Source organism: Ptychodera flava, chromosome 12 (assembly GCF_041260155.1).
Source record: "Ptychodera flava strain L36383 chromosome 12, AS_Pfla_20210202, whole genome shotgun sequence".
Lineage (NCBI taxonomy): Eukaryota > Metazoa > Hemichordata > Enteropneusta > Ptychoderidae > Ptychodera > Ptychodera flava.
In genome coordinates, this window is record NC_091939.1 from 4,720,496 (window position 1) to 4,740,051 (window position 19,556).

At 35.9% G+C, this 19,556-nt stretch overlaps 2 protein-coding genes across 2 annotated transcripts in view; one reads left to right on the forward strand and one right to left on the reverse strand.

Annotated features, from left to right (window-relative positions):
• LOC139144755 (probable RNA-binding protein 19) overlaps positions 1 to 9,933 on the reverse strand; it is an 87,972-nt gene extending 78,039 nt beyond the window's left edge. Inside the window, 11 exon segments of the mRNA XM_070715485.1 lie at positions 1,737 to 1,828; positions 3,067 to 3,138; positions 3,888 to 3,966; positions 4,251 to 4,334; positions 4,552 to 4,668; positions 5,463 to 5,548; positions 6,212 to 6,404; positions 7,055 to 7,096; positions 7,476 to 7,601; positions 7,958 to 8,140; positions 9,771 to 9,933. Of these exon segments, the coding sequence (XP_070571586.1) occupies positions 1,737 to 1,828; positions 3,067 to 3,138; positions 3,888 to 3,966; positions 4,251 to 4,334; positions 4,552 to 4,668; positions 5,463 to 5,548; positions 6,212 to 6,404; positions 7,055 to 7,096; positions 7,476 to 7,601; positions 7,958 to 8,140; positions 9,771 to 9,806 (1,110 nt within the window). The 5' untranslated portion in view covers positions 9,807 to 9,933.
• A 3,190-nt stretch (positions 9,934 to 13,123) lies between these two features.
• LOC139144757 (ubiquitin-protein ligase E3B-like) overlaps positions 13,124 to 19,556 on the forward strand; it is a 75,348-nt gene continuing 68,915 nt past the window's right edge. The window contains exons 1-2 of the mRNA XM_070715486.1: positions 13,124 to 13,355; positions 15,110 to 15,229. Coding sequence (XP_070571587.1) covers positions 13,167 to 13,355; positions 15,110 to 15,229 — 309 coding nt within the window. The 5' untranslated portion in view covers positions 13,124 to 13,166. The remainder of the gene's footprint in view (positions 13,356 to 15,109; positions 15,230 to 19,556) is intronic.

Consider the following 19,556-nt stretch of genomic DNA (forward strand, 5'->3'; position numbering starts at 1 on the left):
CACGTATGCGTGTTTCTGCATATGGTTTTGCTTGTACCGTGGTCCATTTTGAATTCCTGTTTGAACCCATTCAGGTATACAATAGGGAAACCAGGCCCAATCTCCAAGTAGTAAACAATACACTTCACCTAGGGGGCCTTCCATTGCTCTTTGAAACAACTGGACCTCCTAGGATTATGTTAATTAGTAAAATTATTCAGTATGGGCACAGTCTTGTTCAGTCTTGCACCACTTCCATTGCCTTGCATGTACAATATGCAAGACCATGTCATTGTAATATTGTCATTTTCCTGAAATTTTCACAAAAGACTGTGTGAGAAGCCATTTTGAAAACTGTATTCAATGTAAGATTAGGATCACTATGCTTTACTTCAAGATAAAATGATGAGATGTGATTTCTTTCTTTCTAAATGACACGTGTAGAATGCTGACTGAGAACTCTTTTCCTAGACTAAGTGCTTTTGATAAATGTATCACTGTAGATCTTCATTGTGTGGTCAGCAAACCACTGATTTCTTCATACGTTGACAATTTAAAATTGTTTCTACAGGAATATTTCAGAAATCTACACTGACGGAAACTAGCAATACTTCAATATTGATAATGAGCTCTTTACATTTTTGATAGCTGAACTTTGTCATCAAGTAATGTAATGCTGCATGAAGTCCTATAATTGGACATATTTCTGTACGATGGACTATCTCAAAAGACGCGATGGGAACACATCTTTGTTTCATCAAATTTCTCACATACTCACTTCAACCCTGAACATTTCACAGTACTGTAGATTTCCCATAATTCATTGCCATTTGTATCCTCGGAGATACCTGAGTGAAGTCTACTAAGTCTATGTGTAGACACATTCACAGACTATTTATCAAAATTTTGAAAACGTACTTTTATGCACACCATTCTTCTCAATCCTCATTTTAAATAATTTGGAAAATTATGCATAATTGAGAGAGGAGATAGCATTTTTGTGAAATTTGCCAGAGATTTGTCCTCAGCCATACAGAATAATGTGATGGAAAGTAGGAGACTAGTTGCACCTGTTTTATGAAACAAAAGGATATTGATTTTTTGCAATGGAAGTGACAAAAGAAATTTGCATGCTAAGTTTTCTCAGAGAATGACCCTTTCAGTTCGTCATAACTTGCTGCCTAAAAAGTATGGCATTTGTAGTACCTGCAGAATATGACTTTTATGGTTGTTTAGTGGTTATTTTCAAACTTTCACTGAAATATCTAAACATACTTTTACTAGATATTATTTAAAAAATATTCTGATGCTGTATGCTAGTGCTTACATGCAGAACTGAAAAAGTTTTTAGAAAAGTAACCTTCAAGGATACAAAAAAAAAGAGTATTGTGGGTAATTTATTGTACTGTGCATTTGTACTTATCAGAAAATGACAAAACTGTTACTCTTGCACAGTTGTGCATCTAAAAATACTGGATGAAGGTAACATCTTTATTATATGGACATTCCAAGAAGAAATAATTTTCTTCATATATTAAATTCAGAATCCCGAGAGAAAAACGGAAAAACTTTCCTTGCAACATCAGGAATGTTAATTCCGAGACCCATCTTGCTGGAAATTTCCAACACAACACTACGATATTCACACGCTCAATAACCTACAGACTCTGAGTTATGGGTACAGTATATGGTTATCCTTGATTCTTATCATCGTAAAATTGCTATTTTTCACTCAAAGTATAAATCAAAGATTATACCTTCTTTATCCAAGGTCTGTCATCTGTCTTGGCTTTGCTTGGATCCCGGTCGGACGGTTTTGTGTCTCGGATTAGTTGTATGCACCGTCCCTCTAGTGGGCGGAAGAAGAAACAAAGAGAAAAAAGATGTACATGTGTGTCTGCATGAAAGACAAACAGGGCAGATTTAGATCAGATAAAGAATAACAAACTTGGCGTGTCCCTTCCCCAAATCCAGGGAGTGTGTCTGCTTTCTGTCTGATATGATCATCAGACCATGCTGCAGGCAATTCTGAGACTGATAAACTATGAGGTACGAGCTGATCTGTATCTTATCATATCAGCTTGAGTTATCAGTTCCTCATTATCTCTCATTTCTATTATTGATGACCCTTCATCTGTGTCTATCAGCAGAACCAATGAGTATTTAGCGAGACTAAGAAAAAAAGTGGAAAATAGAGGCAATGTTGATTTATGATATAAAGAGGCACACTGAAGTGACCTTTAAAATAATGAATCTCAATCTGTTTTTTAGATTTCTTGCTGGGTAAGTATATGCTCGTTGTTTCACAATATCTATCATCAACTACAAGATAAATTACATTATTATACACCTATTTCTGTAAACAACGGAGTTTCCTATAACAATGATGTGCAGTGAAATAACCTTGGGTGTCGTTGGCTGCCGTTTGACCTTCGACCTCGAAGGTGTTTCAGGTACACACAGACAAGAAACAAGAAACAATGAGACAATTTTTCAAAATGACATTTTATGATAATTAAGCCACACAGTAAACAGCGACAAGTCTGAAAAGTGTGAGTTTTACTTACAAAACCATTCTGCTAAACCATATGGTTAAACTACAATAATTTTTTTACAGGGCAATGAATTTTTATTCTTTACATTTAGTTGGTGTTGCTGTGCACATGCCCAGTCAGCATGTAATTACATAACCAATTGGGCATACAGGACGTTCTAAAACCATTACATTTTTAGTTTGAAGGATAAAATTTGAATGTTTCAACTCAAAATGCACATCAACATGTAGTGCTTGATTTTCTTCATTATATAATATATTCATCTATGCAAATTATATTCATTAGAACTGTGTAAATATGCAAATGAAATGCTAATGACTGATTATTAATGACAAGTATTCAGTTATTGGCCTTAAATCATGTACATTGTATTTCTGTACAACGAAACACCTTTCTGAGACACTAATGATTGATATGTGCTAGTTTTCTAGTTTTCAAAAGCACCTGTTTTACCTGTTTTACCTCTGTTTCAAGGTGTATATTTGGACCCACAGGAGACGGGGTGCAGAGGATTAAAAGAGAGATGACTTACTCATGAAATGTTTGTTCTTCTTCATCGCCTTTTGTAAATCCTCTTCCGATTTAAATTCAACGAACGCAGACCCTAGTAAGAAATGCAAAAGAGAAATCAGAATTGGAAAATATGAATTCAGATGCTGGACAGTGATTTTAATGCATATCACTACCACTACTACTACCATTGTTAACAATACCACTGGTACAACTATTACTCCAGTACTATCACTAAATTCCACTACTACCAGTACTACCTCAACATAATGCAGATTTGAGGTGGAAAGTCTGACTAAATTATTTCCTCTCCCGTCTTCCTGGATTGTTGGGTTTTCCCTGTTTTCCTCCCCAAGGAGTTTCTAGGACCATTGAATTACGTGCTGCTGTTCTTTATAACACTGATTACAGAAGTTTTATTTGTGGTGCCATCCAGTAACGCTGCGGAGAAAGGCCCAGCGACCAGGGCCAATCTGACACAAGTCCTACTTTTACAGTGTTGTTCATCTGTAAATTTCATTGACAATGAATACAAAACAGACCACAGAGTAGGAAAGTTGAATTCAAAGCCACTGCCCTGATCATAAAATTGAGTATTTAGTAAAACAGAGAGAACATACTGTGCACAACAACCACAGCTTGCCACTGATGAGTCAACCTTGCAAACAGAAATGATTTGTTAATGAGCAAACTAACAGACGCATACCTGCAACATTTTAACGCTTATGAAATTGGACATGAAAGACAGCTTGAGCATAGACTAAATGTATAGAAGTGTATGAAAGACAAATATTGTCCCTTGTCGATTCTTAAGCTCTGTGGATGTCTGTCGAACATACATACCAGACTTTTTGCCATTTTTGTCCTTTGGGATCCGTACTGCTGTCAGCTCTATTGGTGACATGAAGTCTCGGATTTCTTTCTATATTTATGGAGAATTGATAAAAAATATATTAGTTTGTTACTGTTATTTGGTATACATCCTGATTTAATATGGACATGTAAATGGCTTCTCCTTGACAAGATTCAACACAAAACATCACACAGACAAAGCTTTAGAACTTCATCTCTTCATGAAGCAGAACTTTTCTGAAGATTTTTTCCCGAATAAAACAGTACAGAATGAATATTTCGCAAAAGTAGACATCTAGCTACTTGAAAAGTGAGCAAAACAGAATGTGGTATTCGTCCACTGCAATGTCTCACCTCTTGAGCTGTAAATGGAATTCCTTTCATTTTCACAACAAACTCTCCTTTTGTAAATGAATCACCGTCGCTTTTTTTCTTTTTCTATATGAAAAGCAAGTATAGATCAAAAAGAAAAAAATTCACATTTAATACAGGAACACACAGAAAAAAAATATCTCTGATCAAAAAATGTTACTAGTACATACCATATGATGTGAGATGATTGGTAAAAGTTGAAAAATCAGGCACTGTTAAATTGTCATTGACAAAATTTCAAACTTTTTGGAGGGCGCCCTCTATAGTTCATTGTTATGCCAACCTTCTTTTTCTTTTTCTTCTTCTTTGCCTCTTCCACCTTCTCTTGTGAAGTAGCTTCTTTGTCTTCATCTGAAGAGTCACTGTCTAGGTTTGATTTCACAACTTTAGATCTAAGATACTTGAATAGAATGAGAGAATAGGACAAAGTAAGACAACAATGTTGTGATCTTGAGAAGGTTATTCTCCCATACAGATTGAAACATGGTGATCAATTATTGATTTTCATCTAATAATCAGTAAATTCATACACAATAACTTAACCTTTATAGATTTTGCCAGTGTGTCAGTGTTTAGCTTACCAAATATACACATTCACTGTACACTGTTTTGGATTGTTTTGCACAGAGACTTGAATTTCTGTTCATTTTGACAGATCACTTTTTTGATCAGCGTACGCTGGCTGATCCCTCAAACTGCAACACTGGAAACCAAAACATTGTGATGCTGTTACAAAACTTAAAAGACAACTTTTACTACCATCAACCCCTTTTACAAGAGTAGGCATAATGTTAGCAACTTGATACAAAACGTTTTTGCAAAAATGACAGGAAAGTGGTTCAAGCGGTGATGTATTGTAACAATCATTTGAAGCACTAGATGCATGCCTGTTCATCTTGAAGTCAAACCTGGATCTTACATTCACCATGCCGTCCCTCTTTATCGGGAAATAAGTCAATGCAAATAAGCTAAACCATTTTTGCATGGCAATTCATCTGTGTTGGTAGCTAATTACTGTCAATTGAACTTTTGATCTCAACACGCTAGATGTGCAACCGAAAATTTCAGTGACTGAAAAAAAAATCTAGCGTGTTGAGATCAAAAGTTCAATTGACAGTAAACTAAACCATTATAAATAGTAAGACAGTAAAACTGTTTGGTAACAGAGTTTATGAAGTGTCCATATGAACTTACATCCATGTCTGACACCCCTGGTTTATCAGCAAACTTTGTTTCTTTGACTTCTTCCACGTTCTTTTCTTCTTCATCTTTTGTTGGATCTGATGAAAATGTACAATATAAAAAGACTTACAGTATGCTCACTGTCACATCAGATGATGTTTACTGGCAACTTGCCCTCTGATTTTACGATTTGTGAACTCTTTGAGTCAATTTAGCAATTTCTTAAAATATCCTTGAGTCAATATGTGTAACACAGAAAATAATCTAGACTGAAAGAGAACACTCGAGAGTCAGTGGTGCATTAAAGTGCTGTCTAGGTTACATTGTTTATGAGTCTGAAAAAGCATAGATGAATTTCACTATCACATATCCTAGTTCATGTGAGATTTATGACTGAAAACTCAATCGCACTTACAGCAAGAGCATAATTCCCTTTAGCATATAATGAGAAAATGTGCGGCTGCAACTTTTACAGAAAATCTGAATGCTGTCATGAGAATATTGCTGAGTCAGACATATATTAATAACAAAATTGACATTCTACCGTCTGATAATTCTACTATCTGATACATGGTGTTCACAAACTTCATGTCTGGAAAGTGATATGAAACATGCATTACTTTACTCCAATTCCATCACCAAAGATCAATTGAGCATCTTTGAAACTTTTAGTGTTTTTTTTTCAGGTTAGTTCAACAAAGGAATTTGAATCTGAAATGTTAACTTCATTTCAGAATTCATGAAAAGTCCACTAATCTCACCAAACATTTCTTCATCATCTGATGCCACCGATTCCTCCTCATCCAATTCTACATCTTCCATCTTCCTTTTCTCTTTCTTCACCTTGGCATCTTTGCTGTCCACATTCACGGTAGCATCATTCGTCCATGCCTTCACCGTGCCTCTGTTTTTGTGACTTTCCAAGAACTCCTGGAATTCTGGGTCATCATCCAGCTGTGTCATAATAAATGCAAAAGAGATTAATGTTATGGCAGGGATCACAGTGCATGATATAATAATAGTGTATGTAGTTAATAAGCTCATGACTTTATTATTTGTCCATGAAATAAAATCAAGATGTACAGAAGTTTTGATAATTGTTACAAATGGTGATTATGCAATATAAATTGTGTTAAACCATGTAAACTGATGTCAGAAAATTTATGCCTCATTATTTGGTAGCACTATTATAACATGTAGTGTATTGTCCTTTGCCAATAAGTACGGAAACTATCTTGATATTAATGGTACCATAGTGATAAGTTTAAGTAGAGTCGTGCTGATCTTGACTGATACAAATAATGGTTAGAATAGCACACTGTTGATCAACTGTTTTACTGTAGCATGAGCTTTCAAAGACAACAGTCTCCTTTGTCAGATACCATAGTGTAACTCTAATGAGAATGTTCTACACTTCTGTAGCCACAAAGTAGGAATGTGAATTCAATAAACTTAATGATATCCTCATAAAAAATGTCCTCTTTGTGAAACGCCATATTGGATTAGTGAATACAGCAGTCAAATTTAACTTCTTCAAAGAATTCAAAAACCTGACAGTGACCAAAATGCGTATGGTATGTGGTGAAAAATAAGAAAGATGTTACCTCTTCTAGGATTGCTGGTTTTGTTTTCTTTTTCTCTTTATTCTGCAACAAAAGGAATCCTGTGAGATAGAGCTACTGCACAGTTACTGTTGTGGGCTGTACTTCATAAAGCTTTTCCTCCAACATTTTAGCAGCACTTGGGCTGAGCCTTGTTCACAATAAGCACCTAAGCTACTAATATTGACCTGTCAACCGCAATTTTCTGTAAAAAGATCCACTATTACCATTGATATCAATGAGATTCGGTCAAACCATGGTGGAAAAAGGGTCACAATAATGAAAGACATGATCAATCTTGAAGATAACTTGAGCAGTCGCAATATAACGATTCTTAGGAGGAGAATACACAACATGGCAAATGAGTTGGTTAAAACAGAATTCAAAACAAGTTAGTTTTCATAACTTTGTAAACCTTACATACCTTAGTATTTTCACCATCTTTCTGTTTTGTGTCTGCACTGGTCAGTTCTTGCTTGTTCTTGCTCTGTGAGTATTTGCTCCATGGTCTTGGTAACTTATCATCACCAAGATTCCTGGCGATTTCCACCTTGTAAATGAAACCGAACAAAGCATGGAGATTCTGAATATGAAATTTCAATGATGGCAAATGTGAGCTGTGTGGAGGATAATGTCTATCTCATGGAAAAAGCTGTAGCAATGAGGATCAGCCTATATAAGTCTGTGGTAACATGATTATGGTCTTAAATAAAACCTACACTAGTTGTAAACTTTGATGTATTTTCTGTTGATTTTGCTCAGTTTGTTACAGACATTACCTTGTTTTGATCTATAATATAAGCAGTGAATTGGGGTCATTGGTTTATTGCAACTGTTCTAAAGCCAGGCCATGTGTAATTCTCTGGACATTTACAATTTACTCCAAATATCATGACAAGCAATTACCTGTATTTTGGAACTGCCAACAAATGTATTGTTGTAAAACTTTAGCGCTGCCTGGGCTTGTTCCGGGGTCTTGAAACCAATGAAACCAAACTGTCTGAAAATTCCATCCTTTGTATACTTCAGCTGCACATCTGTAATTTCACCTTTCGAAGCAAATGTAACCCTAAACTTCTCTTCTTTGATCTATATAGAAAGGGAAAAAAGAAAGAAAATATGAACAGCAGCACTATTTATGATAAGTGGACACAAACCTCTTTGTATAAAAGGGTTTTCCTGAGGGGCCTCTAGTTTTGTACTCTTTTCAAAGAGATTCCCTAGGTTACTGGAAACCAGTACAAAATATTGTCTGTATCCAGTACTCTTTATCACTCTTGCCTAAACAGCCAACAGTGAAAGCAGCAGTCATAAATGATAGCTTTAGACTGTGTGTGTGACCTTTGAAATATTATGCGGTTTGGCATGATACATGGGAATGGTATTGGGGACAGTATACGTATTGCTCACAGATGCTGATCATCTGATTCAATTACTGTGTTTTTTAACCACCATGCTGTAACAATGTTTGTATACCATTTGCAGCTTGACTGTCACAACAGTCTTTCAGGAAATAGCTGAAAAATGCTATTGTACACATGTCTATATATGGCCACTTTTTTCAATAAACTGAGTACAAATATACTACTGGCATTATACAAGGCTTCAACGGAGTCTTTTTGCTGTGAAATATCACAACTGTACACTCAGTGTGACAGTTTTTGGACAGGGTAGTGAACTTCGCCCAGAGCCATTTCATAAATGACGAGCACAACGAAATCTTATTACCATTACCTTTTGAAACTTTATTACGTTTATCCTAAAACTGTTAACAGGACGAGAGTGGTAATTAGGGGGTTAAAGTTGCCAAATTTTTGACCCCATTTTGAGTGCATAGTAATCGGACTGCTATCGCAATAATCGGACGTCGTATTTGGAATGTGATTATAGGGGCTAAATATTGATATTTTGAAACTTCAAACCCCCGATTTTCAATTTCGATGTGTTTAGAAAACTGTTTGTAAAAATTTCGTGATAAATTAGTTATGTTCAACCCATGGACGACGCGCAACTATATTTTGACGTGTGTGGTTTATCAGACATGGGCTGTCTATGTGTGTTGCTTTTGACACCTTGTATCGTACGGCATGTTAACTTCCCTAAGTTTGTAGCGCCTAAAATAGCTTCTACCGAAAAAAACTATTCAAAACGGGACAACAGCATCACCTGACTTATAATATGCAGTAACATGACTTGTAAAACACTATCAATACAGAGCAAAGTGAGTACAACGAATAGCATGTCATTAAATGTCCGAAAACTGAGGTCGTCCGAAAACTGTCACACTGACTGAGTGTATTTACAGGAAATCTTCATTACTGCTGCTTCATTATACATCTTTGCCATGCCTGACAAAAAAAGCCATCAATCGGATTCTTTTTCATCATCATCATCATCATCATCACCACCAGGCATGGCAGGCAAGGCTTTGAGTTGAGACCAGGGTCACTGCCCAACTGCGTGCTAAGCATTTCTACCAACTTACGCCATCGTTGACCAAGCAATTTTGTGAGTTGTATGACGCTCCATACGACTCCCTCGATTATGTTATGTTGAGAACATGGGCTTCGGATCGCAGCAACGTTACTGACAGACTGTATGTTGGGATTGTATAGACGGACGTACTTACACTACAGACTCAGTCCCTTCGTATGGGATCCGGGACTGACTCGACTTCATGGAACTTAGAAAGTCATAAGTCTTACACAATGACTCTTACCCCTTTTGGCAGGTTCTTGACGATTATTCTGCTCATTCTGACTTGATAATCTTACAACGAAAGTTAACGAATCTCCTCCAGGCCATATATAAACACAACAATTCTAACTCACACGTGCAATATCGACCAGAAGGTACGATGCTGAAGTTATTTTCGTATTCGTTTTCGTATTCGTTTTCGTATTCGTATTCGTATTCGTATTGGAGTCACTGACAAAATTTTTCATTTTTAGTCCAAATTTCGTACGTTTTATATAAAAGTTCTGTCTTTACAGAATTTTAAGTGCTTTTTATATGATAATATATCAATACTTCAATATTTGAGAATGTAAGTTGAAAAAGATCCAATCTTTTTAGGCCCTAGATTGAAAGATATCGTTGCTATCATTAGAGGAGAGATTTTAAAAACAAACGGCCAGTACACAGGCACTCCTTAGCTGGGTAGTCTGTTAAATAGATCGATTTTCGGCTCGATCTATCGATCCCGTGGTCGATATGCGCGCCATTGTAACCAAAATACTCACTAGGTTACAGTGGCGGGCATACTGACCACGGGATCGATAGATCGAGCCGAAAATCGATCTATTTAGCAGACTACCAAGCTACAGAGCGCCTGTTGGCCAGTAGTAGTCTTTGGAGGAAAGATTTTTTAAACAAACATCATTTTCGTATTCGTATTCGTTTTCGTATTAACTTCTATCACAACAACCAACTTAAACATTCTGTTGACATCATTAGTATCGATAATGGAAATTTAGCTGACCCGCCAAATTTGACGAGTTGTAAACTTAAAAGGTAATTTTCTTGTTTTAAACTGATATCTCTGAGAAAGTGATCGTCATAACGACAGTGAATGCACGGCTCAACGTTATCGCATGCCCCCAAGTCGAAATTTTAGGGGCAAACCTTGGACCTTGAAAATATTAGAGGCTTTTGTAGTGTCACGAAAACCTTAAAAATTATATATATGACATGCTATATTTAGACTGCTGTCGCAAAGAAAATATCATCTCATATGATGTGGGAAAGCGTCATAAAAGAAAACGAGATGAATAAAATGGTATCATAGGCCTATGTCCCGATCGGTACATTTGTTTCCCTAATAAAGATTAAATTAATGTGTGAGCTGTTGTCAGAGTCTTTATTTGAGTACGGCCCATCTCTTTTTCTTTCCTTGCGTTTGCGTCAACTGTCATTGCCAGAACATGTTGATCAACTTGCGTTATGATAAGATACACCAGAATGCATGGAAATTAATTTGTATCGCGAAATATCGAGAAATACCTGTATTCTATGATAAATAGACCAGCTAGTCTAGTAGCTGTCGCGACTGGCTCGATCGGTTTCCGTCATTTGTTACTGTGCGATCCAGTTTTAGTGTTACGTAGTTTGCCCCGCTCTACAACTCCGTTCTGCAGGTCACTCCAAAAACTTTCAGCAGTACTATTTTGGGGGACCAATTAAGCCGCTAGCCGTAGATAGCTACTTTTTCTGAATAGAAATGCAGCAACTATCAACTTTCGATAGATATTTTGTAGGCAAGAGAACAAAACTCAAACGTATATGCGCATTAAATCCCAGTGTTTGTCGATCGCCGGGGTCGAACGCTAAGATACGTCTGTTCTATTTTTGTACATCCATGGTCTGTTCTACATAATTGCAGTCGCTACCCGGCAGATTTGCCATGATATTTCAACAAAGTTGCTTGCTATTTAGATCTAGCTGAAAACGAAAACCTTTATAAAACAGGCTAATCCAGTCCAAGCTTGATGAAATCGATGCTTTGATCTGCTTTCCAAAGGACGATTTCCGGAAATGGTCTAGCCGGTCACATGCCACTAACGCAAATATTCATTACGCACGTGAACGCATGAAACATGTTGCAGTTACTGGTTGCTTGTTTTCCCTTGTCAGCTATATTTTGATGACATTTTATGCTGGGATTATGATTGGTTCAATTGAAATGATGTGACAGCACTAAAACTGCTTCTGATACTTGATTGGATTGTAGTAAAATTTATCATTAAATTCATGGGATATTTTGATATTTTGACAGATCATTCAAGATAACATCAGCAGACACATTGTCAGGGCTGTGCAGTGGAGAGAACGCGCTCAAACCTTTGAGTAACTCCGCTCAACGGCTATGCTTATTCAATGCGTATTTTGGGGTCGCGGCCTTTCGGGACAATGCTCCGTGAACACTGAGAATACATGTTGTATTTGATCACGTATACGGTATGGAGAAATGTCTTGAAAAAATTCAGTCGCAATCTCATAAAATTTGGTCGCCTATGCGACTGAAAATGGTCGCTACTTTGAGCCCTGATTGAATGTAATACATGAATTATCGGTCGGTCCGGTTTTATGTTATTATTGCCCACATCTGTACTCTGAAAGATAAACTACCTATTGTGATTGATTTCTGTTACTTTCTCCCCTGTAGCAGCACGTACAACTTTGTCGTAACTAACTTGCAATTTTGCAATTTTTGCCTTACCGCACTCCCTGAGTGTGTTGTTGAGCCATAGAGTTTTGTAAAGTATTGTATTGTATTGTTATTACGTCTACGTAGAGCCATATCAAAATCAAGTAAATACTTGAAATACAAATTGTAAATGGATATGATTATTCTAAAGTGAGTCCAAAAGGATGACCGGATATAACAATTTTCACATTTTTTTAATATAGATAGTTGTCCTGGACAAGTCCCCGTTCATCATAACAGTCCCCCGTTTTGCAGCGCCTCACAAAAATCTGCCCTCCCCGCAAAACAATGGTACAGTCCGGGGCAGCTCCTTTGCATCCGCTCTCACGAGTCCCATTACTTGGCACTGACCACCTGATTTCGGGGTGCATCCAGCTGCCCGGTCAAGAGACATTGGCAAGCGAAGATGCTGCCTTACCAGATCCCAACCGATTTTAAGTATTTTTTTTTTCGAATAAAATGAGGTGAACAAAATTCTTAAAAATCTACAAATGCAAACTTATGTAAATTTAACCAAATTTGGCAGATGAACTTACGAATCAAATTATCACAATATTTAAACCTCAGTAAATATCGTATATTGCACGTTTCATACCTGAAACCTGGACTAAAAATAACAAATTTTGTCAGTGACTCCAATACGAATACGAATACGAATACGAAAACGAATACGAAAACGAATACGAAAATAACTTCAGCATCGTCCAGAAGGTGGCGTTTTTTACGACATAGGGCCATTTAAGTGTGTGATCATTTTAACTTCCGGATAGCTGGTTTGAGCGCTTTAAAAACAGTAAAAAATAGCGCAATGTGAGCAACTTCACTTACCATGCGGCGTTTCCTCTTCACTCAAGTTCAACTGGTGCTTATGTACAGTAATTCACTGAAATTTTCAACTCCTAACAAAGAATGGGCATTACATCGCGTAGGAAATCTGTCTGCAATCACCTAAAGGGCCCAGTTGTCTCATCTCAAAATGCAAAATGGCGACTTGAGGTTCAGAATTACACCGAGTACTGTGGTATATTATGGGTCAGTAATTTCTCAACTCCCGCAAATTATATCAGCTGTGTCACTTGCAGACCTTATAAGTTACAGGTGAGTCAATTCTATTTTGGAATAGGCCAGTCGCGGAGCTGCAAATCGTATGCGAATGTCGACGTTTCAAGTCCGTAAACAACCAACCCGAGTCAAGGGAAGACCAGCACTGTCAGCAGTATAGTCTGTACTACGAGCAGCATTTGGCGGTTAGGGGAAAACACCGAGACTCTTTCGCGTTGTAACACTGCGCCCTTCAGTGCTCATATGATGCAAAAGAATGATATTATAGGTAGCAAAACTCCGCAGTCCGCTTTTTGCAGTGTGATTTTTTCCTCAGAAGATATTTTGAAATGAATTTCACCACACCAAGAGTGCCTTGGAGTTGAACCTTTTTAATTTTAGCAGCAACCACCACTACTACCACCCCGGGACTACCACAGAGGTTGCTGCAGTTCCACTCACATGGAGCTGGAACTAGCACCATGCACACATACTCAGACACACATTATATCAAAGCTTGCTAGATGCATGAAACTTAAGTAACATGTAATTTCTATATGCTTGAAGAAGTAACTTGTTATGTATTTATATATATATATATATATATATATATATATATATATATATTATATATATATATATATATATATATATATATATATTACAAATTACTTCAATACAAAGTAGTAATGCTACATTAAAAATTAGGGTTATGGTAAAACATGATAAAAATATAAACTATATTATTTATACAACTGTATACTTTTAGCATTAAGTACTAATTTCCAACAAGGACCTCTTTGAATTTTATGAATATATATATATATATATATATATATATATATATATATATATATATATATATATATATATATATATATATATACGAGCAGGACGTAGATTGATGTCTTCATCGACTGGCAGAGTGCTCAATAGTTGAACTAGAGCCATAGGTAGATGAAAGTCCGGAGCTGGATTATTAGATTAATCTAATAATCCAGCTCCGGACTTTCATCTATATATATATATATGTATAGGATAAAGCCCGAGTACGAGGGCTCTTCTGGTATATAAAGTCCAACCCAACGATAAAATGTCGAGGCCGCAGGCCGAGACATTTTATCGTAGGGTTGGACTCTATATACCAGAAGAGCCCGAGTACGAGGGTTTTATCCGACTTAAAAACTATCGCCCCTAACTGATATATTTTCGTTTTCAATGTATTTACGTCAACCGTCCCCTTTGTCAATGTAACATGTTTAGGATATGAATTAAAACTTTTATTTGTGAAATAGCCTTCCAATGTAATGGAACATCCTATAAATGCCCTAGGGCACATAATATAAATGCCCTAGGGCACAGCAGATTTTGTGTTGCAGCTGGTTTCCGCTGTGTTACCAAATTTGAATATTAAAACGTACCAGATGTCTACAGAATATGACATGTTCACTTTTGATTGGACAGTACTTTACTACGGCGCTGTCATTCGTTTCTGGAATTTGGTGACCAAGGCTTTACCAGTAAATAAAACACCCTGAATTGAGCACTCTGATTGGTCAATCAACAGTAGATAGTTTTTAAATATATATATATATATATATATATATATATATATATATATATATATATATACACCACACACACACACACACACACACACACACACACACAAACATTGTTAATGGGTTGTAAGTTAAAAATTTGGAACTAGTACAAGTGTACATTGGATTTGTAAAGGTCATTCATAACCAAGGTAAAGTTTTCTTGTTATTAAAGTGCTATATGTTTATGGATTCTGTTTCCATTCCTAGGTCATAATGTTCAGTAAAGTTGACGCTACAAAAAGGAACGAGTTCTTAGACAAGCAGAAAGAGGCACGCAATGAAAGAGCCAACTTGAAACACAGAGATGATGCCTCCATCAAAATACAGGTATAGTACAGTCACTTTTCATACAGAATTACAATACTGCAATGCAGATGTCGTGTCCTTTTGAAGAAGACATTGAAACACAGACAAAAGATGGAAATTTTGATATCACATCTGATAGCGTGCTGAAATTTTATGTCCCTCTGATCATAGACTGTAGCCTCACTTCTACTGTCTATGTTCTTATTCAGGAAAATACAAGGGTATTTATGGAATGTACATGTTGGGAGCGTGACATGTAGAAAGTTTTTAACAGTCACACTGTTACAGATCATCTGATGTTCTCAAAGACAAAGCATTAATGATATTGCACTCAGATATTACGGTAAAGGTAAACATTAAGTCAACAGACAACTCAAAATTAAGAGCAATCTGATGATCACTGCTTCCTTATATACATTAATCAGCTAACTCGCTATCAAGTGGTCCCTGCTGACTAATTGCAAATTCTCTTGTCAGAAACACTTTCCAACAATCCAACACTGATTTCCAGAAAGCCTGAGCATCGCATTAGATCATGGATGCTGTAACCTCCAGTGCATTCATGATCCCTTCATGTGGCATTCTGTGTTATCAATAATACATACAGTAGTCAGTTTCTTTTTTGATCTTTTCACTTGGCTACCTGTTATTTAACTCAATCCCATTTTATTCAGTGTTGAGGCTTAACCTATGTACAGGGAAACTGGGTGGAAAGGTTGGGACTCAGACAGGTAATACCAAAACAACATTGTCCCAAACCAACTTGTTCCAAAGTGACCTTGTCCCCAAACCTCTTTGTCTCACTTGCCACTTCCTAGTGCAATTCTGTCCCAAGGCCTGCATGTTACAAATTTCTTTTGGAGCGTTGCAAATTTAATGTGCAAATTGTGACTGGGTGATTGTTGTGGACTGGTTAGAGGTCCTTTGAGATCAAGAGTTTTTGGATGAAGTGGCAAGCACTTAAGGGTGAAAATGTGCTTGGAAGAAGTGATTAAGGGGACAAGGTGATTTTAAAATGCAATGGTAAGACAATATGCTATGGGATAAAATAGTTTTGGGACAAAGTGACTATGAACCAATGGGTTTAGGGTAGGCATACTTAATACTACAGCAGATTGAATGGATATGAAAAGAACCGAAAACTATTTTTTCAATTTTGGTGTTTGTCATAAGTGTGTGATATTTAATATGCAAATATTTTGAAATCAATTTTATTAAGCTAAAAAGTAATTAGTTTATTGGATAACCGGGCAGCTTTTTGAATACATTCTTGGAAAATGCACACATGACATCTGTTCATTATGCATCATGCAATGGACAGATATATTGCGTTGCGTACATAGTAAATAATCTTTTTCTTAATTTTCTAACTCTTAGTTTAATAATCCAATTTCACAAAAATAGAATTTTTGACGTAAAAGAAATATGATTCTTGGTTCAGTCTGTTCATCTGTGCCTATTCTTCTCATCAGCTGTCAGACCTGCAGGCGGTTCTAAATTTAGAAATGTACATGTTGAAAACCTAAATGACAATTGTAAAGTATACATTTAAGAATGAAATGAATATCAAGCCCATCAGTCAAATTATATTATTTATGTAATATACTAATAAAAACTAATCAAAACAGTAAATTTGCCGCGGAATATTGACTATCCACAGAGTGTAATTGCGACAAAAAACTGATGCAGTAAATTTCCAGATACATTTCTTGAGTTTGTCCATGGTCCCTTTACACACACACACACATTATTATCAAATGTCAAACAGAAGATCTAGACATGCATATTCAAATAGGATAAGAAATCAGATGCAGTATATCTACAGTGCATTTATATATTAAGGTATAAAGGGTCCTACTTCATAGGTGTTCAATTATTTAAGAGTACTGGCTCTCATACAATTGCAAACATGTAAAAGTTTACAGATTTACATGTAAAAATAGCAGTGGCATAAAAATGAAGATGAGACAACTAAATAGGTAACACTTCATACTTAAGGCAAGTTGAATATTTAATAAGATTACAGTAGTTTTGGATTTGATTTATGTTTTTGATAAGATATTACAGTAGTTTTGGATTTTATTTATGGTTTTGATTACTGCTCTATAAATAAATGATTTAACAATTACAATTCATGATATCATTTATTAGTAAATTATTGCTTTGTAAAGTTCTACTGAATTTTGTCTATAAAAATGAAACTTTTATCCAATGGAAATTTTCTTAATGTCAATCTTCACACATGAGGACATTGAGGTAAATTGTATCTGTTTGTACATGCATAAGGTATAGACAAGGTCCTGTGAAGTTAAAATACGCAAATTTCGAATTTTGGTACGTAAAAAAGCTGCGTACATGTTTGTTGTGTTTACAAGTGTTTTCTAGTGAGGTTAATATGGTATGAGGAGGTTGGGCAGAGGGAGGGAGTTCAGACATATCAGTTCACAAGATACAAAGGGACAGCAATGATTCAAGAATACATGTTGCTGTGTGTGTCCTTTTAAATAGTTGAAGAATCAATAGTGAATCTTCATCTTCAGCCGTACTCAACCATACATCTACATATAAAGTGGTGCAGCCTATTGCAGGGTAAGATGTACTGAGCATCTGTGAATACCATATCAACGATGGATAATTTATCATTCTATCAACAATGGCTATTAACCCTTTGAGCGCCAAAGTCAATTTTTGTCGCCCCTACAAAATATACCCCAGTCAATTTTTGTGAGGTTTTTGCTGAAATATTGATAAAAAACTGTCACTGATGAAACATTATGCTCATTTGGTCCAAAATTATCTGAAAAATTGAGGAAAAGTTCATAAAAATCGGTAAAATGTTGCATTAAAATTTTGTTGGGAAAAATACAGCACTCAAAGGGTTAATTGTTGTTACAGTTCTTATCAAGTTATTGTTTCCATTATTTACCCTATAAAATAGGGTGTCTAATTAAAAGATATTGCTGTTTCCTTTAGTCCTGTGAACTTTTTAAAAGTACCTTGAACTCTTTGTCGGAAATCGCTGGAATGATCATAAACTGCAAATTACAGTGAAAGATATTTTCTCAGATTGTTTGGAACACATCATTGAGGTACGATCTCTATTTGGAAAGGAAACACAGGTAACTGCTGTCAACAAATGTCTGTTGGCCAATGAAAACATGAATGCAGTCGGCTGTATGGAAACACAGCCTTTTTCACAGTACCCTTTTCCATGATGTACTGTACAGGATAAACCTCTGAAAATCATAGAAAGTAGTTGCCAAGTTCATATTTCATGATCAAGTCAAGTTGGCTAAAACCAGTGAGGTATAACCAGTGAGGTATAATATGTGAAATATGTTGCATTTTAACAAAAACTTCAATATTTGAAGGCCATGAAAACAGAGATAAGTTGTGAACATGATTTTTACTGTCTCAAATGGCTAACAAGTATATATATATATATATATATATATATATATATATATATATATATATATATATATATATATATATATATATATATATATATATACATACTATATATTTGGCTCAATACCACTTTTTAACCCTTTGAGTGCTGTAATTTTTCCCATCAATATTTTACTGCTACATTTTACCGATTATTATGGATTTTTCTGGAATTGTTTTGATAATTTTGGACCATATGGACATTGTGTTTTGTTGGCTACAGTTTTTTATCAAAATTTTGGCAAAAATCTGAAAAAATTGACTGGAGTATATTTTATAAAGATGACAAAAATTGACTTTTGCGCTCAAAGGGTTAATGACTGAGCAGACAGGGAATTGATACTGTGATAAGGTGTAAGTGGAATTGTCAATGTATTTGCTAGTATTTTTGGTAAAAATGTTTCTCATGCTGCTTGCCAAACCATATTGATATGCCTGTTATTCAACTTGTCTATGTAACTATGCAAAGTGACATTTAATAGCGCTGTTCACTGTTACAGGTTTGTTACTAAATATAGCTGTACGCGCGCGACATCGGACACGCAGCTTGAAATGCGGACAAATTTTATCAATGTTGCATGCGTGGCTGTTTTTGCAGCTTGTACTCTGAGGCGTGAATATGTTTTTAGTATTCATTGTTACACGAGCAGTCGCCCACTGAGATGTATTTTTGTCGTTCTTGCATGGTAATTTTCAAAAGCGTAATCTAAAAATGCGGACAAATATTTATTTTTGCATATTAATGAGAGAACAGTGACGTGAACTGTGAACGGCCCTATTGTTGACAATTGATTTTTAGCCAAGACTGGAATTTAGTTGTCAACAACAACAACAACAACAACATTGCAGGTTCATAATGTGTTTTCAAGGGATAGGACTTCCTATCTCAGCATATTTA